The sequence below is a fragment of the Oryctolagus cuniculus genome, chromosome 5 (assembly GCF_051225735.1).
Source record: "Oryctolagus cuniculus isolate XC-2025 breed Fujian yellow rabbit chromosome 5, ASM5122573v1, whole genome shotgun sequence".
Classification (NCBI taxonomy): Eukaryota; Metazoa; Chordata; class Mammalia; order Lagomorpha; family Leporidae; genus Oryctolagus; species Oryctolagus cuniculus.
The window spans coordinates 163,279,072-163,299,703 of NC_142871.1; the positions used below are offsets into that span (position 1 = coordinate 163,279,072).

The following is a 20,632-nucleotide window of genomic DNA, read 5'->3' on the forward strand; positions in this document are numbered from 1 at the left end:
AAAATAGATAGATAAAAATAAATAAAAACAAACATTTTTGCAAATGATTTATTTAAGAAGCTTCTGGCTCCTGGCCATTGCAGCCTCCAGACCCAGGAGTTAAATCAACTTCCCTTTATAGATCACCCGGTCTCCAGTGTTCAGCGATAGCAATAGAAAGTGGACAAAGACGGGTTTAACCTGTAAGTCTGGAAAATGATCTGTTTATTCAAAAAAAAAAAACACACACACACACACACACACAAAATAGGTGCTAGTGCCAGCTCAGTTGGTAAATACACTGTGGGGTTCCCCAAAGAGGCCGAGGACTCACTACGCCCCAAATCCTGGCTGGCAGACTGTCGTTAAGTCAGAGGGTCTGGTGGTTCTAACGCTGATTTTTACAACTAACTTTTACCTTGATTAGGACAAGACAATTTTGGGGAAAGTTTTTTTACAAAGTTGAAAACTGGGGCTGGCACTGTAGTATAGTGAGTTGAACCCAGAATTTAACCTAGGCTTCCCATGCGGGTGGCAGGGACCCAACTCCTTGAGCCATCACTGCCTACCCACCCCCATTTCCTCTCTCCTCCTGAGAGAACCCCAAGTTTGTCCAAGTGCATATCCTCCTCTGGGTGGCCGTGGACAGGAGGGGCCCGTTCCTACTCCCAAGCAGAGAACCACTCCCAGGCCAGCGACCATCAGGCAATGAATGCAACGCCCATGGGAGCCTGCAAGGAGCTCTGGCGGATACAAAGAAGAACAGGAGGGGCGATATCTCGTGTCCTGCTTCTGAATATTGTCACTGTGCTGAGGCTGGCAGGAGGGGGCTGGATAAAGACGTGGTCCTTGAGGGGCCCCCTGCACAGCTGCACTGACTGCCAGGCGGCCCCACCTCTAACTTCCCAGGCGAGATGACACGTTTGCTTCTGTTCAGGGCCCATGTCCAGTAGGTGCAGTCCAGCCCGTCCAGCCAGCTCGGTCATTAGCCTCCTGAAGTATTCCTGTGCTGCTGTGTTCACAGCTGGATCCGGAGCCCCTGGGTGGCTCTCTGTCACCCCTGGCATTTTGGGAGAGCTTCCCTTGATCCCACTCCCGGCGGGTGAACGCTGGGCCCAGCAGAGCCCTCAGCCCTGCTGTATCACCATGGCCAGGTCCATGCTGAGGGGTCGATCTCCCAGCTGAAACTGTTCTGGCAGTAAAAAGCAGACCAGAAACATAGACTCCTGCCCTATTTAAGCTGCCCGTGCCAACACTTATGTTACAGTACTCAAAGGCACATTAATTGTCACACTTTTAGCCAATCAGAACAGCTCCTCTACAGTCATTTCTGCCAGGCAGCTTGGCTTTCTTTTTTTAATATTTATATATTTATTTGAAAGGCAGGGTGACAAAGAAAGAAGGAAAGAGAATAAGAGAGGGATCTTCCATCTGCTTGTTCACTCCCCAATTGGCCACAACAGTTAGAACTGGGCCAGGCCAACGCCAGGAGTCAGGAACTCCATCCTGGTCTCCCACATGGGTAACAGGGACCCACGCACTTGGACCATCATCCTCTGCCTTCCCAGGTGCATTGGCAGGGAGCTGGATCGGAAGCAGAGCAGCCAGGACTTGAACCAGGGCTCCAGTGCAGGAGGCCAGCATTGCAAGTGTCCACTTAACCTGCTGCACCGCAACTCCAGCCCCAGGAAGAAACAAAGAAAGAGAATGAGGGAGGGAGAGATCAGTCTTTCATCTGCTGGTCCACTTCCCAAATGCTCCCTGCAGGGTTGGGCCAGGCAGAAGCCAAGAGCCAGGAACTCTTTCCAGATAGGAAGCCTGGAAGAGTTTGTATTCCAACCAGGCACTTGGATAGGGGATGCTGGCATTCTCAATGGTTGCACCTCAATGCCTGCCCCATTGCTCATCTTGTTACTCTCCTTCTCCCCACCCAGACTCACCCTCCCTCAGCCCAGCTCCAGTCTTCCCGGGCCCCTCCCCTCACCACCCCAATCCATGCCAGTTGCTCCCAGTTCTATACATCTATGGCATATACTACCTGTGTCACACAGTTGGCACTCCTATTATTCCCAAACTGTTTTGTGTGTGCGTGTGTGTGTGTGTGTGATTGCATCACAAAACATTAAGGGCTAGAGAAAACATACAATCCTTGTATATCACCTGATAATATTTCATTGAAAGGCTTGCAAGAGTATTCAATTTAGAAAAGAAAAATAGGGTTAATGAACTATGTGGCTACTGTTGATTTTTAGCAACTTTCTCTTTGCTGGAGGGCTGTCTTTATTTTATTTTGGTGGGGGAATGACTGTTGCAAAAAGAGGTATATGAATTTTGTCTATCAGAAACATTTATTCTCAGCTCTGCAATCTCTGTTGCAACATCCAGCCAGACTCCAGAGGCAGAAGTCTCTTGAAGAATGATGCATGGACCTACAAGGCAATCTGTAGAAGTGAAAGTGACACTTTGAGAAGCAATGACTTTGAACAACCCTTGTCCTGACAGTTGAGAAACAGTTTCTTTTTGTTTTTTTTTTTTTTTCATACTATCCGTTGAACACTTTACTCAGCATAGAGATGGTCATATGTGTATAAAGTTAAGTGAAATTGACACTTTGAGAAGCAACGACTTTGAACAACCCTTGTCCTGACTGTTGAGAAACAGTTTCTTTTTGTTTTGTTTGTTTGTTTTTTTTTCATACTATCTGTTGAACTCTTTACTCAGCATAGAGATGGTCATATGTGTATAAAGTTAATTGAAAATAGAGCTTAGTAAAAAATAAGAGTGGGAATAAGAGAGGGAGGAGAAAGAGGGGTGAGAGTGTGGGCACTTTGGGAAGAATCATCATGTTCCTAAAGCTATAATTGTGAAATTTATGAAGTTTGAAACTGAAAAGCTGTATAGTTTTTTCACACATTCCTACAGACTTACTTCTAAGGGTATAGTTTAAAAACTTACCATGTGTGGGGAGCAAACCGGACTAGACTGTTACTGGAATTAAGACTTATTCTATGCATCTGCTCTCCCACAATATGGCGCTGGGAGAGAAGTAAACAGCTTCCGCACAGCTGCCTCCAGTTCAACCAATAAACTGTAGGACTTGCTCCTGATTGGAGAGCAGCGTACTCGGCGTGTGGGCAGCCGAGTTGGGATTGGCGGAGGAGGACTATAAAGGAGGAGAGAAACGGCATGCACCAGGAACATCTAAGGGGAACATCTGAGGGAACACCTGTGCAGCCCCCCGAGAAAGCCGGCCGGCGGTGTGCCGCTCCCCTGCGGAAGTGGGGAATGCGGCCAGGGGGAACTGCCCTTCCACGGAGGTGGAAGGGATAGTAGCCAACCCGGGAAGAACCAGCAGCAAACCCGGGGAAGGCCGAGCAGACGAAAGAACAGCGCAGGGTCCTGTGTCGTTCCTCCACGAAGAGGGGGAGCGACATAATGGTGCCGTGACTCGGATAGGAAACTTAGGACGAATATGAAACTTAGGAGGGAAGAAATGACTCGGATTAGGAAACCTAGGTCGGATAGCAAACTTAAGAGGGAAGAAACGGGAAGAAGCAGGAAAATATCGGAGAGAGAGACTAGCAAACAGCCTAGGGAAAAGCCGGACGAAAGAGGTGCCGGAGGAAGCTGTTGAAAGCCTAGGCATAGACTCGGATACGGACTACGGGGGGAAGCTGGGAGAGGTCTCTGGGGTCGAAAGCGAAAGTGAAAGTTAGAACAAACAGACTCGGACGCGGACTGTGGGGAGAGGCCAGAAAGTGAAAGCTAGAACAAACAGACTTGGATGCGGACTGTGGGGAGAGGCCAGGAGAAATGAGGGAGGAATATTGTTGGAAGAAAACTTAGGGAAACATACCGGGTAGAGAAAAATGTTAGGGAAATTGAAGCCGCGGGGGGCAGGCCGAGGCGGAAACGGAAGCCACTTTGGGGTTCTCAAGTTAGCCCGGGAATAGGGGGCGAAAAGTTGAAACCAGAAGCTGAAACGTGAGCCAGGTTGGGATCCGTCTGATTAGCCCGGGGAGCAAAGGACGGGAAGCCAAACCGTGGGGCGGAGACGTACGCTGGGTTGAATTCGCCAGGCTAGCCCGGGGAACTTAGATTGAATGCTAGTGGCGGACACGTAAGCTACACGCTGTGTGACTCGCGGAGGCTGCCGTGCGCAGAGAGAGCGTGCGGGGCACAAGTAGATAGGGAACGGGGCTGGCGTAGGCCGTGGTTCAGACGCGAAAGGGTTAAGCGAGGAGACCGCGGAGCGCGCGAAGCCGAGCCGCGCAAAGCCGGGAAGCTGCGCAGATGAGAGAGGCGCGCGGGCTGAAGCAGCGCAGAGCTGGGAACCCGCCGGCGGGGCGAGGTGCCGGGAAGCCGCAGGGATAAGAGAAACAGAAGTTTAGAAGTAAAGTGAGAAAAATAGGAATGCTGGAAGATAGAAGTAAAATGGGAGAAATAGGAATGCCCGGAGATAGAGAAATAGAGAAATAAAAAGGCCTCCCTACAACACTGCAATGTGAGAGCTTGGATTCGGTCTGCCTAATCAAGTGAGGCGATGAGCACCTGCGGGCAGCTAGCAGCTTATGCGCCGCAGGTCACCGAAGACAGGCACGAATTAACATCAGTAAGGCTTCCCCACAATACAACAATATTAAGCTTGGATTCGGTCTGCCTGATTTAAGGCGGTAAGCGCCAGCAAGCAGCTCGACCAGAGTATGAGCTGCAGGTCACCGAAGATAGGCACAAACCAACACTAATAAGTCTCCCCCACAATACGGCAATGAGAAGGCTTGGATTCGGTTTGCCTGATAGGTTTTGTAAACACCTGCAGGCAGTTCTAGCAGAGCAGAGCATGCGCTGCAGGGCACCGAACACAGGCACGCATCAGCGCCTAAAAACCTCCTCACAATGGCGAAGAGAGGACCCGGATTCGGTTTTCCTGATTGATAGGATTTGTAAGAGCCTGTGGCAACTCTAGCAAGTAGAGCAGAGTGTGTGCCGCGGGACACCGAAGACAGGCGCGTATCAACGCCAAAAATAAAAAGAAAGGGGGATCTGTGGGGAGCAAACCGGACTAGACTGAGTTACTGGAATTAAGACTTATTCTATGCATCTGCTCTCCCACAATATGGCGCTGGGAGAGAAGTAAACAGCTTCCGCACAGCTGCCTCCAGTTCAACCAATAAACTGTAGGACTTGCTCCTGATTGGAGAGCAGCGTACTCGGCGTGTGGGCAGCCGAGTTGGGATTGGCGGAGGAGGACTATAAAGGAGGAGAGAAACGGCATGCACCAGGAACATCTAAGGGGAACATCTGAGGGAACACCTGTGCAGCCCCCCGAGAAAGCCGGCCGGCGGTGTGCCGCTCCCCTGCGGAAGTGGGGAATGCGGCCAGGGGGAACTGCCCTTCCACGGAGGTGGAAGGGATAGTAGCCAACCCGGGAAGAACCAGCAGCAAACCCGGGGAAGGCCGAGCAGACGAAAGAACAGCGCAGGGTCCTGTGTCGTTCCTCCACGAAGAGGGGGAGCGACAACCATGGAACTCCAAACCCCCTTAAACTGGGTGGTAAAAATAGCATTTTAAGTGTTAAAGTGAGCATACAGATAGGATTAAGTGATACAGTGATCATATAGATAGGATTGTTAAGGTGATCATACAAAAAGGATTAAGTATTTGGTAATACTTATAGATAGAATCAAAAAGGAGTGAATGCTCTTACATGGCAAGTAGTCCACCCAGCACTCATAGAATGACAATCACTTTAGATAGCGCTCTGACCTCAGAATCAGCCCTTAAGGCATTCTGCTGTGGCTGAAAAGCCCATGAGAGCATTTCAAGCATGGAAAGCCAAGACTACTAGCAAAAATGCCCTCCATGAAGGACCTCAATGGGTGAGACCCCAGTGGAAAGAAGGGGGTCATCAAAGAAGGAGGTACTTTTCTCTGAAGGGAGGAGAGAAATTCTACTTTACTTATGGCCTTGTCTAAATACTAACAGAGTTTGTGGATTCAAAAGTTTTCCATAGCCTTGGCAGCTCATATCAAAAGCCTCAGATGATCACTGATGTCATATACTGTTATATTTATTGTAAATAATAATAATTTAAATTACTGTTAAATAATTATTAAATTAACAAGAGTCACTGTGCACTAACTTCCCAGGCAGGACCTCTGTCCTCAAAGAGTGGGATCCTGAGAGTTAATAGTAAAACTAGTTCACAAACATTTACTTCATTTCAATGAATTAAGTGGAGGATATTTTTTATGTCTCATAAGCTATAGTTATGTCTAAGTGTTCACAAGACATACCATTCTTGGGTTCTTCTTCAAAGTTAATTAAGTTTCTCAAATATATATATAAATTATATAATATATAAATAATATATAACATATATAATATATAAATAAATTATATAATATATATAAATTAAACCTCAGAAAGGTTTACTTTTATTGAATTAAAAAGTACTTTCTTTTCCTTATTGTAAAAATAATCCTTCTGGTGTTCTATTGCATAGTAGGGTAACAACAGTTAACAATAACATACTGTATTTTTCTTTTTTGAAAAAAGATTTTATTTATTTATCTGAGAGGTAGAGTTACAGACAGTGAGAGGAAGAGACAAAGAAAGATCTTCTTTCCATTGGTTTACTTCCCAAATGGCTGCAACAGTGGGAGCTGTGCCAATCCAAAGCCAGGAGCCAGGAGCTTCTTCCCAGTCTCCCACACAGGTGCAGGGGCCCAAGGACTTGGGCCATCCTCCACTATTTTCCCAGGCCAAAGCAGAGAGCTGGATTTGAAGAGGAGCAGCTGGGGCTTGAATTGGCACCCATATGGGATGCCGGTGCTGCAGGCAGAGGATTAACCTACTGGGCCACGGCACCAGTCCCACTATATTTTTCTAAATAGCTAGAAGAAAGACTTTGGATGCTCATACTACAAAGAAATCTTGAATATACGAAGTGATAGAAGCTAATTATCCTAATTTGATCATTAAAATGTATGCATGTATTGAAATATTACATTATACCCCATAAGTATGTACTATTATTGTATGTCAATAAATACAAATAATCTAATAAAAAACCTGCCACCCACCTGAGAGAACTGGATTGAGTTCCCTGCTCTGGCTTCAGGCTGGCCCCATCTTGGTTGTTGTGAGCACTTGGAGAGTGAACCAGTAGATGCAAGACCCCTGCCAGTCTGTCTGTCTCTGTCCATCTTTCTGCCTGCAAATAAAGAAAATAATTAAAAGTAAAAGAATGCAGCATGGAAGGTGTGTAAGTCAGAGCCAAAAGAGGGACACAGATGGCTCCCTGGCGGGCAGCTCATTCTGCTGTTCATTTTTTCTATCTCAAAAGGAACAAAAAGGATCAGAATGGACTGCGGGGCGGCTGAGAGACTTGGACAGCTCTGTAGCCGTGCTGGGCGTCCTGGGCAGGACAGACTGACTGCCGACCTCAACACCACAGTCCCCGACAGTCACAGCTATGCTCTCACGTTTCCCTCGACTTCTTAGAACCATGTGGGATGGAGCAAGACCCTCCCAGGCCATCAGCAAGTGCACGGCCATCCTGCCCCCTCAGCTGGAGACCAACCAAATCTGGACCCTCCTGCACCTCTTCCAAGGAGGTCTTTGAAAGGAGAGAGCAGTGGGCTCAGAGCAGCCCAGGAGGCCCCACCCCAGCCACCCAGCCTCCCAGGACAACCCCGGCTGTGTGGGGCTGGCCTTCCACCCACAGTTTCTGCCTGGTGCGCGTCCACAGCCACTGGCCACCCACTTTCCTAAAAGCCCTGGGTTTAGGTGGATCCCGCGCCCCTCCCTTCTCACACGCACTGGGTGGCCGTGGGAGCCCCTGCATTTGCAGACATGTCATCATGTACCAGGTGTTCCCTGTCCTGCTCCAGGTGCCTGTGGCAACATGTGGGCCTCCAGCAGCGCCCCACACCCGGCCTCCATTTGCAAGCACCAAAGCCCGGGAACGTGCCAGCTGTGAGATCGCGTGGTCCTGCAGAAGCTCCTGTGCTAGCTGGGATGCTGGCAGCAGCTGACACAAGCCACCCCCTGCTCTGCTGCAAGGGGCCCCAGGGAGGTGACTGGGCCCCAGGGAGCCTGCCAAGGCTTCTTCCTGGGACCTCCCTTTGAGTTGGTGATAGAAGAGGTTGGAATTCCAAACCCCAAACACAGCCACAATATTTTGGGGACTTGCCTTCTCCTAGAGGTCTGCTTCTTTGTTTTGCAAAAAAATTCACTTTCCCACCATTAAGATCTCTGAAGGGGGCCTGGTGCTGTGGCTCAGTAGGTTAACCCCCTGGCCTGAAGCGCCGGCATCCCATACGGGTGCCAGTTCTAGTCCCAGCTGCTCCTCTTCCAACCCAGCTCTCTGCTATGGCCTGGGAAAGCAGTAGAAGATGGCCCAAGTCTTTGGGCCGCTGCACCAGCATGGGAAGACCCTGAAGAAGCTCCTGGCTCCTGGCTTTGGATCGGCGCAGCTCCGGCCGTTGTGGACATCTGGGGAGTGAACCATCGGATGGAAGACCTCTCTCTCTCTCTCTCTCTACCACTTCTCTCTCTGTGTAACTCTGACTTTCAAACAAATAAATAAAACCTTTAAAAAAAAATCTTCAGCCAGCACCGCGGCTCAGTAGGCTAATCCTCTGCCTGCGGCACCGGCACCCTGGGTTCTAGTCCTGGTCAGGATGCCAGATTCTGTCCCGGTCGCTCCTCTTCCTGTCCAGCTCTCTGCTGTGGCCAGGGAGTTCAGTGGAGGATGGCCCAAGTGCTTGAGCCCTGCACCCCATGGGAGACCAGGAGAAGCACCTGGCTCCTGGCTTCGGATCAGCGCGGTGCGCCAGCCACAGCGCGCCAGCCGCAGCAGCCGTTGGAAGGTGAACCAACAGAAAAGGAAGACCTTTCTCTCTCTCTCTCTCTCTCTCTCTCTCACTGTCCACTCTGCCTGTCAAAAAAAAAAAAATCTCTGAAGGACTTTTATCCCAATTCCCCCACACTCCCTACCTCCCGTCCCTTGCCCAGGACTGCCTGGTCTGTAGCAAGCCAGTGCAGTAAGAGAAATGGAGTTGAGTCTTTGGGGACACTCTTAGAAACTTTGCCTGTCACTCCAAATAGGCGAGCCCAGAGGAGCCGCCCTGGGTCACCCTAGGGACTCACAGTCACCCCTCTGGGTGAGCAGATTCAGCCAATGCTCTGGGACCACGTGCTGGTTTGTTGTTGAAGACCCTTTTTCCCTGGTGGACCCAGACCGAACGCAGCAGGCACGACACACAGTTGGCCCTCTGTACCGGCAGGTTCTGCATCTGAGGCTACAACCACCTGCAAATCAAAAATGGTTTTCTTACAAAAAGTCCAGAAAACTTCAAAAAGGAAAACTAGAATTTGCCACGCACAGGACACTGCGCCACACCACATGAAGGCGGGGCTGTGTGGCACACCACGTGGCAGCCTCTCTCCAGCACCACGGTCTGCACAGTGCTCGCCCAGTCTCGGTCGTGTACCGTGTAGTTGGGCTTACACACTGAATGTGTGCAGACCTTTTTGTTTCTTGCTGTTATCCCCTAATCAATGCAGTGCAACAGCTCTTTACATATCGTCTATTGTTCTAGGAATTAAGGACTCTAGGCATGATGCAAAGTATGCAGGAGGATGTGCGTAGACTTTCTGCAAATACTACGCTATTGCGTCTGTGGATTTTGATATCCATAGGGGTCTTGGAATTAACCCCCCACTCCGAGGGGCTTGTAAGCTGGGAAGTCAGGGAGGAAGCTACAGCAGGAGGGCAGGGGCAGCCTAACCAGAGCCAGGCTCCGGACAAGAGGAAGAGCTGCCAGCTGTGTCACCCTGGGCTGGGTAATGAACACTCCAAAAGGACAGACAGACTCCCCCCAAACAACAGCAAAACCTGGCTCTCCTCCCCCACTTGGCTTCCAGGCAAGAAACACCTGGAGTCCTCAGGTAGCGTGGACCCGACGCTGGGCTGATGTCACAGGCTCTGGAAGAGCAGGAGCCTCCACCTCAGCGGGGACGTGGCTGCTAGGTGTGGGCCACAGCTCCACCCGAGCCCACGGCAGCGTGCTCCGGTCCCCGGGGCCGCCCAGGGAGTGGCTTCCCAAGAGATGGGAAGGTGCTGAGAGCAACGCAGCTCCTCCCGCTGTCTGAGGCTGGGGCTGGCTGGGCCGGTCCCAAAGAAAACTGTGAAGTCAGGACGTTTGCTCCTGGACCTGTCCACCCGCTTTCCGCCTCACTTGCCACCACACCCGCCAGGCACTCCGCTGCCTCCAGTGAGCCAGTCACAAATGAGTGTGACCTCATTTCCAAATGAATGAAAGCCCACATCTGCTCTCGCGGACGCATCTCCAGCAGCAGGGTGTTGGCGGTGAAGGTCACTTCCACAGTGACCCTCTCTTCCGAAAGGTGCACGAGGGGGCTGGCGCTGGGGCAGCATATGGACACGCCATATGCCACTTGCAGTGCCGGCATTCCATACGGATGCTGGCTCGAGTCCCCGCTGCTCCACTTCTGATCCAGCTCCCTGCTAATGCACCTGGGAAAGCAGCAGAAGATGGCCCAAGTGTTTGGAGCCCTGCCACTCACATGGGAGGCCTGGAAGAAGCTCCTGTCTCCTGGCTTTGCTCTGGCCCAGCCTTGCCCTTGCAGCCATTTGGGGAGTGAACCAGATGGAAGACCTCTCTCTCTGTAACTCTTTCAAATAAATTTTAAAAAAATCTTTAAAAACAACAATAACAAAAGGTGCACGAAGGTCTTAAAGACCACTTTGCTGAGAGGGTGTTTGCCCAAAGGCTAGGACACTGCTTGGGACCCCTGCATCCCATATCACAGTGGCCGGGTTCGAGTCCTGAGTCCAGCTTCCTGCCAATGCACACACTGGGAGGCAGCAGCAGGTGGCTCAAGAACCTGGGTCCCTCCAGGCACATGGAAGACTCGGATGGAGACGCAGGTGCCTACCTTCAGCCTGGCCCAGTCCTGACGTTCCAGGCATTTAGGGGAGTGAACCAGCAGATGGAAGATCTTTGTCTTGCTCTCTTCCTCTATGTGCCTTTGCTCTTAACTGATAGTATTGAATAGGTTGCTTAATAAGAACCATTTAAAAATCCTTAATAGGTTTTCAAAAATGGGGATGCCATTGTGAAGCAGGTTAAGCCATGGCTTGCAATACTAGCATCCCACACGAGTCCCAGCTGCTCAACTTCCAATCCAGGTGCCTGCCGATGTGCCTGGCAAGCAGCATATGATGGCCCCAGTCCCACCCATATGGGAGATCCAGATGGAGTTTCAGGCTCCTGTTTTCCTGTGGCCCAGCCCTGGTTGTTGTGGCCATTTGGGGAGTGAACCTGTGGCTGGAAGATGATCTCTTTCTCTGTCTCTCCCTCCCTCTGTCACTCTGCTTTTCAAATAAATTTAAAAAATAAAATCCTAAAAAACTAAAAAGAGTAGCAGATCCTGGATTACAATTCAGGTTTTCTTTACTCAAACCTGAAACATTACAGAACATGGCGTCCTAGTAACAGCTGTGTGAGTATCAACAAATCTGTGAAGTATCATTGCAATGTTGAGATAGAAGGTCTGGCTCTGTGGAGCGTTCACCATTTGCCAAGAAACAACCCTTTAGCTCCCCTATCCTTTATTGGAATGGCACCTACTAGGAATTCACTGAAAATAGCATTTAGTTTTATCAACACTTATTGTGCACCAAGTGACTTATCTGCCCTGCATCCCACTCACGCTGAACTGCAACACAACAGACACCATTGTCCTCCAACGGACACAATTCCCAGCACCCCGGCCTCACCGGCAATGCCCTGGACAGCACCACTGTGACAGTCCTGAAGTGCCCGGGCAGGCAGGGCTCAACAGTGGGGCACAGGTGCCTGGGACATCCACATCACTAGATGGCCACTAAAAGCTTCCAAAACAACTCCGCCGAAATCACAAACGAGAAGTTCGCCTTTTAGGTTAGAACAAGAGACTTGAAAGCGATGCCAGGCCTGCAGGGGCGAGGAAGGCGGCGTGGGGCCCTGTGCTCCTCCCTGACTCAGTACCCGTGGCAGCACAGTCTCTGGTAACAAGGTGCCGTAAGCTTACTGTCTACGTATCACTGTATCTCAATCAACTGGAATGGCAATTTTCTCTCTCCACTGCTTTCATTCTTCAGCAATAATAAATATTCCCAAATGTGAAATTTCAGAAAATACGGACAGAAGATTGGTTTAGAGAGTTTTGGGGTAAAGGTGAACATTCGCTCATTCCTTTCTTTGCATGCATCACATATCCATCGCGAATTTGAAACGCTCTGTCCCCAGAAAAGTAAAAAATTGGTGAGCATCAATGTACATCTGATCCAATCTATGCAAAATATTGGTTTACCATGCACTCCACCTCGAAAAATTACTATTGCTTCGCGTCCCTTCTTCTCACAACCTTCAGAACCCAGTGTTTTACAGCAGCCACAGTGTGAGGGCGCAGTAGCCACACGTGGCCGGCGGCCTCCGCATGCAGCATTGCATCAACCCAGCATCGTCGCCCAGAGACGCGTGGTGACTCTCAGCCAGACAACTGACCCCCACCCATCGATGTTTGTTGTTATCCTTCCATTAAAGTGTGTGTGCTATCTAAAAAGTAAAACCAACAACTCCAGATGAGATGTTACAACTTCTGGAAAACGTTGTTGAATTCCTCTGCTCTTCGATGAGGATCCACTCCAACATCAACCACCAGATACGTGCCAATGTCATCAGCGTCCACAGTCTGATACTTCTTGTAGAGGAAAGCTGAGACGAACTTGGCCATGCGGCCCTTCCCGCTGCTCCCATTGAATCTAAGAACGCAAGTGCACAGCTCCCTCTAGAGGAGCACAAAGAACCGCCAAGCACAAGCAGCCGAATTCCTCCTGCAAAATGAAAGCGGCCCAGTGCCAGAAGCTGCTTCTCAGAGCGATTCCTGTAGAGAGCAGAGCCCGCCTGTGTGACAACTGGCACTTCAAACCCATTTATTTTATTTTTATTAAGCAAGCCCTGTTAAGAGATCCAATTTCAACCTGGTCACTTTGAAATTAGGGATTGGACACTTTTCTTAAATAACAGCATTTTTATTTTAAAATTGTTTTATTTACATATTTTAATACTTAACTTTGTTCCTTACTCCTTTATGAACATTTTCTAAAATATTGTCTTTATAGCAATTCTATACATTAGTAGCTCTCAATTAGCATTTCAAGAAGTCACAAACATATATACACACACCAAACATTAATTGCCTATTTGCTATTTTTCAAATGTAGGTATTATTGTGATCAATTTTAAAAACATATATATATATATTTAAACCTATACATTTAAAAGCAATGAGTCCCACTTTTTGAAGATGTATTTATCACTTATACTGAAGTACTACCATTAGGTGGTAACTCTTATTTTGTTAAAAACTACACACACTGAACAGGTGCTCAGCCTAGTGGTGAAGACACCGGCATCCCAGGTCGGAAGGCCTGGGTTGATTCCCAGCTGACTGTAGCCTACTGCCAATGCGGTCCCTGGGTGGCAGCAGTGTTCTCATTTTTATTAACATGAGAAGTGTTCAATACATACAAGCAGTTCCTCATAAGTCTGTAGTTTAAAAACTACTGAGAGGGAAAGGGGAGAGCGCTCCATTTCTTTCTCACTCCCCAAATACAACAACTAGGACTGGGGCAGGCTGAAGCTAGGAACCAGGAAGGTTTCCCCTGGTATTCCCATGGGTGTTAGGGACCCATGCACTTAAATAACAGATTTGAAAGAAAATGTATGATCATCTGCTCCCCTTCCCTCAACGTACGGAAGAGGAATTCCCCCCAAAGGAAAGTGGCTCGCCTCGTCCCACAGCTGGTCACCAGCAATGGCCAAGGAAGGGGTCTTGGGTACAAGATGGACTTTGGATACAAAATGGGCTAAACTTGGTGCTGTGGCCGTCTCATCATCTGCAGAGGCAGCAGGAAAAGACCTCCCAGTATGAGGATCACTTAAGGAGAAAGCAGACCGGCAGCGCTGGCTACCACCAACCACACCTGTCTGGAGCCGTGGTCCTAGTTTACGTCCCGTTGAAGGGAAGGATCATGACCGTGCGCCTGGGTGACAATTTGCTTCCCACGCAAGCAGAGATCTTGTTAAACTCAGGACCACATCTTGAAATCAACTTTTCTGGTTTTTTTTTCAGTCTAACACTTGGGAAAAGATGGCAAAGTGTATAAATATGAGCCTTGGTGTCTTCAAGTACTGTAGTTTCGGATTGGGTAATTAATTCACAGCTCACTTTTTTGGTTGATACTCAAAACAGTCTCTCAAGATCAAACTCAAAACAAGAAGATTATTTTTATTATACAGTTCTGAATACATAGGTCCCATTAGCTTAAGTACTGTACAAGGGTTTGACCAACGGCAGGCTCTGGACCCCCAGTTCCAAAGCAGATTGGTCACCCCTGGTTACCGGGGGCAGGGCTAGAGGATGCAAACAGACCATCAATAAGAAGTTCTCATTTTTATTAACATGAGGGATGTTTTCAATACATACAGGCCTCCTCTCTGTTTCGGAGACACAACATATTAGACACTTGAGTGTTTACTGAATATTTACGTTTCAGGCACGATTCTAGTGCTGGGATACAAAATGGAACAAAAAGCCCTGCCCTTCCAGAGCTTACAGCCTACTCAGAGGCTGGACAGGAGGAAGGCACCTGACGAGGTAAGCAAATTCAGTATGTAAATTAGTTTGCAAGAATAGCTACAGAAAAATAGACATTTGTAAAATGCAGGACTAACACGTGAAAAATCCCAAAGCACTCAATATACATTGATCCACTTAAAAATATTTGAAAGGCAAGAGCTAGGGTGAGAGTACAGACAGATCTCCCATCTGCTGGTTCACTCCTCCAATGCCCGTCTCCTGCTGCCTTCCCAGGTGCATTAGCAGGAAGCTGGATTGGAAGCGGAGCAACACTGACCCTTGACTCATTTTCCAGAACCTCTATTAGAAATTTTCCTATACAAACAGTATAATGAATCCCTCACAAGCCTACTAAGCAGCTTTAGCAGTTAACATTGTGCTAATGTTTCATCTGCCACTACTTTACAAATAGCAATGCAGTAAAAATACTTGTTAAAGCAATCCCACTTTTTTATAAAAGACATTGCACTCACATGGACCACAATTTTTAAAAATGCAACCATAGCATCACTATGACATCAAATAAAATCTGATAAAATCATTCTATACTACCATCTAATACCTGATTCATTTTAAAATTTTCCTTGTTAAAAATATTTTTAATAATTGCCCTGTCGGGACCCAGATGAAGTCCAGGCACTGGGACCAAGCTCAAGACCTTTGCTTTGTGTCGGCTCCCCCTTTCTCTCCTCGTTCCAGATGCGGCTGACCGTATTCTCCCCTGCCCCGTACCCGCGCCCTGCTGGTTACGTGTGGAGGCCACAGGCTCAGGTTCAGTGTTCTGGGGCGGCGAGGCATTTTCCAGGGGCTCTGTGCCCTCCCTCTCTCACCACAGCAGCACATCGAGGGTCTGGCTCTTCTACTCTCACTCCATGAGCAATGAGGTCAGGGATCATCGACCTGACCCATCCACTGCAAATTCCCCATCAGCTCTCCCAGCATCCTTTGCAATGAGGCCGCGAAGGAGGGGCTGCTATGACCTACTGTCCCCCAGGTGGTCACTGCGAGCCAGACAACGGATCTGTCCAACTCCGCAATGTGGCCTCACCCAAGGGAAGTGAAAACTCAGACTTCTCTCCCTACTTTCCAAGTCTCCAAACACTCCACGGCGCCCTCTGGAACCCATGCTTAGATGCCAGTGAGGGGGCTCTGCTCCTTCTTGACTTGAACCCTAGCTTTCCCGAGTCCTCCACCTCCTCTGCCACCCCCTTGGTCGTGCTGGTGTGCCCCTCTCCCCCAGCCCCTTCCTCACACGCTTGAACTTTAGGCTGTGTCACGGACACTTTAAACCCTGTCTGTCGGAACCCAGGCGACTATGCCACAAGCCATCCTTCCAGCCGTCAGTGCCTGCATCTGCTGCCCAGCCTTGGCCACTGCACCTTGGGCTGCACCCTAGCCACGCCAGCAAGTGCAGCCCTCCTTGGGCAGCGCCACTCGCTCCCTCTCTGCATTCCAGCACCCTGACTTCAGTGTTCTGGCCTGGACAGACCTACCGTGACAACTACCAATGGGATTTGTGAAGGCCAAAAGCTGATAAAAGGTGACCGGCCTTTGAAACAAACCTGTGTCACCATACAAGACATGGGACGCTATCTCCAAGTCTGGAGACAGTTGTGGCAGAAGCCACCCCTGACTCTGTGAAAAGAGAAAAAGAGTTTTGTGGCCACGTGCCTACTATGCAAGCTCTCTAAGGCCGCTGCCCCCTGGCGAGCAACCAAAGCGATAAAACCCAAGCCAACCACTCCACAAATTCAGTCAGATTCTCCAAATTCAAGTCCAGCGGCTTTCACAGCACAAACAGGGACTAAGGCTTCAGGAGGGCACAGACGCAAGCGAGCCGTGCCCTCCTTAGTAACCTGGCACCAGACACCGTGCGTTCCTCTGGAACACTCATACCTCCAAGGCAACACAACCCAAAGGATATTAAGTTAACCATTCTATCTGAAACGGGGGGAACGTGGGAACCCAACCCAAGTCAAGGGACAACAAGGCAAAGCTGAACACCACCCCATACTGTGAGCTCACACACATCTTCACAGGTGCTGCACTGCGAGGGAGGTGGCTCCTGCTGCTGCTCCTTCTACCAGCAAAACAGAAACTTCAGAGTCAAGTAAGGCACACAGCATGCAAGGTTTCTCCTTACCAAGTTGATAGACAAATATAAATTAGAAAGATCATCCAGGGCCTGGCATTCCACATTTCATCTCGTTTCTGAGCCAAAAGGCGAGTGCCAGGAGAGCCGCACCGAGATGCGCTCAGTCGAGACGCAGCCACAGCTCGGGTGCCACAGCCCGGGTACCACAGCCCGGGTACCACAGCTCGGGTGCCAGTGCATGGGAGCAGCACAGCCGCCGGCCCACGCTCAGCACAGCTGCAAGCTGCTCTCGAGTCTGCTCTTCACCAAACTACAGACAAGGCTGACGCAGAGCTGATGTCGGCCAAGAACCACGGGCTCCTCCTTGACCAGACCTGGGCTCACAGCAGCCACGGCTCCCACCTCTTCCAAGCCCACAGGCGGAGCGAGGCTCTGCTTCAAGAATGAGAGCTAGAGCAGCGTCCAGCAAAGGACAGCAACTCTGTTCCATTCCGCTTCTCGAAGTGAACCTTCAGAAACACTTGCCTGACAAGTATGTGGAGTAACAGGAAAAAAAAACCAACAATATATGACAGAAAATCAAACACGTCAATTGACAAAAGGTTTTCAGCTTGGGGCCAAGAGTCCCAAACCTCATCTTTCCAAATGGAAAATAGCTGTATAAACCATAACCCATTAACAGGAAAACCTGTCAGGAGATCAAATTCAACCATAAGACAAGACAAGGAGCCTTCTAAGCAGTCTGCCTCAGCCCAGGTTCTTTCTACCAAGCCTTTGGACAAGATAGAAACGAGGGAAACAACGTCAGACGCGTGGTTTGGCCAGCACACAGCCTTCCAGCCCAGAACCCAAACGGGGAGGCAGTGCCCCAGCTGCAGAGCCATCCGCAGAATGTGCCTCAAGTGAGAACTCCCCGACAGCCCAGACCCTCACACTTGGGGAACTACTTCCCCCCACCCATAGCAACACAAGACAATGAACGGCCCCTCATTCCTGTCAACGTTCCTCTGGGTCTAGAGTTGATTCCAAACCTAGAAATTGCACTGGATACAGCGACAGGTGCCCGAGGAGCCTGAGCGCCTAATAGGAACATACGCTGTCACAGAGTAAAGTCAACGCAAATACTAGAATTGGTCCAAATCCCCAAATGTATAGAGGGTTGCCAAATCCGTTTTGCTCTTCTTGCGTTAATTATAGCCTATGTCATTTGGGACAGTACTTTTGTGTCTCACTGAAACTACACTTCATACTCTGAGAGTTTATTCAAGGAGGGAGATTTTACAAACATCATAAAGTGTGCTTATCACTTTAAGAGCTCAACTGCTATTTCAGTAAGCTACCATCACACACAGTGGCGTAGGTCTCAGTGTACATGGAAACTAGGGGTTTAAACAAAGTAACTGAACACAATGGCTAACAACCATTTCTGACAAAGTATATGGTTAAAAATATAAAAATAGGGATTTTAAGATTTGTGCTTTGCTGCAACCTAAGCTTTCGTTGGCTCTCACCCTCCTATCCCCAAACCCGCCCCACCCACATCACTTCACATCATAGAATGTGACAAAGCCGACCATCTCAGCTGCGTGAGTCATGTGAAGTCACCTCTCCCCCCTCTGCCCATTCCCCAGCACATCAACCACTTCTCCGTGTCTACAGCTACCATCCTAGACGGAGCCGTCAGCATCTCACGTGGGCTGTAACAGTAAGCACATCCAGTCTCTCTCTCATCCTGGCTTCCCGGTAGTTCTCGAGGGGGTCGGAACCTATCACTCCCCTGCTCAAAACTCTCCACAGCCCCAGGCTCTTGGATTTCATTTCATTTCTCCCTCAACTACGAGGCTGCACCCGGATTCTGGACCATCGAGCCCTCTCCTGCCACGCGGCCCTCCCCCAGGCTGTTCGCTCTGCCTGGAATGCTCTCCCTTCGTGATGCACATATGACTCACACCTTCGTCAAGTACTGGCACCTCTAAGGGTGGCTTTTCTAAGAACCCTAGTTTAAACTGCAAACCCCTAACACCTTAGTATCTCTTTTCTGAATTATTTCTCATCATAGAATTTATCACCTACTGATACAGTTTACCTGTCGTTTAATGTCTTCTCAAAGGTAGCAATGCTTATATTTTGTTCACTGTGATATCACAGCACTTAAAATCCTCAGATACTCGATGAATAAATGAACACGTCACGCATGTGAATACAAAACTGAGGTCGATGAAGTGTGACACAGGTATTCAGTCTAGTAGTTAAAATGCTGATTAAGATGCCTGCATCCTGGGGCCAGTGCTGTGGCATAGCGGGTAAAGCCACCACCTGCAGTGCCGGCATCCCATACGGGCGCTGGTTCAAGTCCCGGCTGCTCCACTTCCAATCCAGCTCTCTGCTATGGCCTGGGAAAGCAGTAGAGGATGGCCCAAGTCCTTGGGCCCCTGCACCCACATGGGAGACCTGAAGGAAGCTCCTGGCTTTGGACTGGCCCAGTTCCGGCCACTGTGGTCAACTGGAGAGTGAACCCAGTGGATAGAAGACTTCTCTCTCTCCCTGCCTCTCCTTTTTCTGTGTATCTCTTTCAAATGAATAAATAAATCTTTAAAAAAAAAAAAAAGATGCCTGTATCCCCTATTAGGAGTGCCTAGGTCCCTGCTGGCACTGACTCCTGACTCCAGCTTCCTGCTGATGCACACCCTGGAAAGCAGCAGTGATGGCGCAAGTCATTGGGCTCCTGCCACCCACACAGAAGGTCTGGATGGCGCTCCTGGCTCCCAGCTTCAGCCTAGCCCAGTCCTGGCCATGGCAGATATTTGAGGAGTGTACTAGTACGAGAGCGCACTTCTCTCTGCCTCTCAGAAACATTTTTTAAAAGATGCAGTGTGAGTACATCACAAACGACCAAAAACGAACACAGAGCAGAGGTGCAACAAACCAACATCAATGGCCAGCTGGATTTCCTAAAAGGAAAATTCCTTTTATACTATATGCCATGGCCTTATGATGAAATAATTTCAGACGGTCTTTGGCATGTAAAAAGAGAGCAGAAACAATCTCCCAGGGTTGTCTGAAGCACACTTACATTTAAATATTTATGATGCTTCCAAAAACATACTTGCAGGAGACAAAATAGAAAAATAAGAATGTGTGAAGCTCTTCTCTACAACAGTTTAAATGAGTCCTTTGCCAACACCAAAGTGCCTGCCTCGGGGCACCGGGAGCTCACTTGCGCATCCCTGCCCGACAGCTCTCTACCGTCTTCACAGTGCCACAGCGACAGTGCAGCTGCAGGCCGTCGGCCACCTGCCAGACGCGCTGCAAACGCCCGCTCACGCGGTGGCCCTGTGCTATTTGCCCCTTTTGGTCTTGGCCGTCTTCTCCCTCCTTTTCTTTACATGTTTAGGAATTTTGTTTTTTCTTTTCTCTCTCTGGGCTTCCTTGACCTTCTTTTTTCTTTCCTGTAAAAAACAAACACAAAACACAGATTTTCATCATTCAGTGTATTCGCAGTACAACTAAATAACATTGTATGTAAGGAGCTGAAAGTGAAAGTAGCATATAAGATGAATGAAAAAAATTAGGAGTTGGTGGTAGAAGCTGGGGTGAAACGGTCTTTCCACTTTTTTTTAAAAAAAAAAAAAAGATATTTCTTTATTCGAAACAATTAGAGAGGGAAGAAGAGACAGAGGGAGAATCTCATCTGCTGGTTCACTCCCCAGAAGGCCGCAATGGGGCTGAGCCAGGCCAAAGCCAGGGGCTTCACTTGGGTCTCCCACATAGGTGGCAGGGGCCCAAAATACTGGGGCCATCTTCCACTGCTTTTTCCAGGCCATGAGCAGGCGTGGAGCC

At 49.1% G+C, this 20,632-nt stretch overlaps 1 protein-coding gene across 1 annotated transcript in view; it reads right to left on the bottom strand.

Moving 5' to 3' along the window:
- Window positions 1-13,066: 13,066 nt before the first annotated feature.
- The window catches only part of RIOK1 (RIO kinase 1), a 34,276-nt gene continuing 26,710 nt past the window's right edge, over window positions 13,067-20,632 (bottom strand). The window contains exon 17 of the mRNA XM_002714161.6: window positions 13,067-20,241. Coding sequence (XP_002714207.3) covers window positions 20,131-20,241 — 111 coding nt within the window. The 3' untranslated portion in view covers window positions 13,067-20,130. The remainder of the gene's footprint in view (window positions 20,242-20,632) is intronic.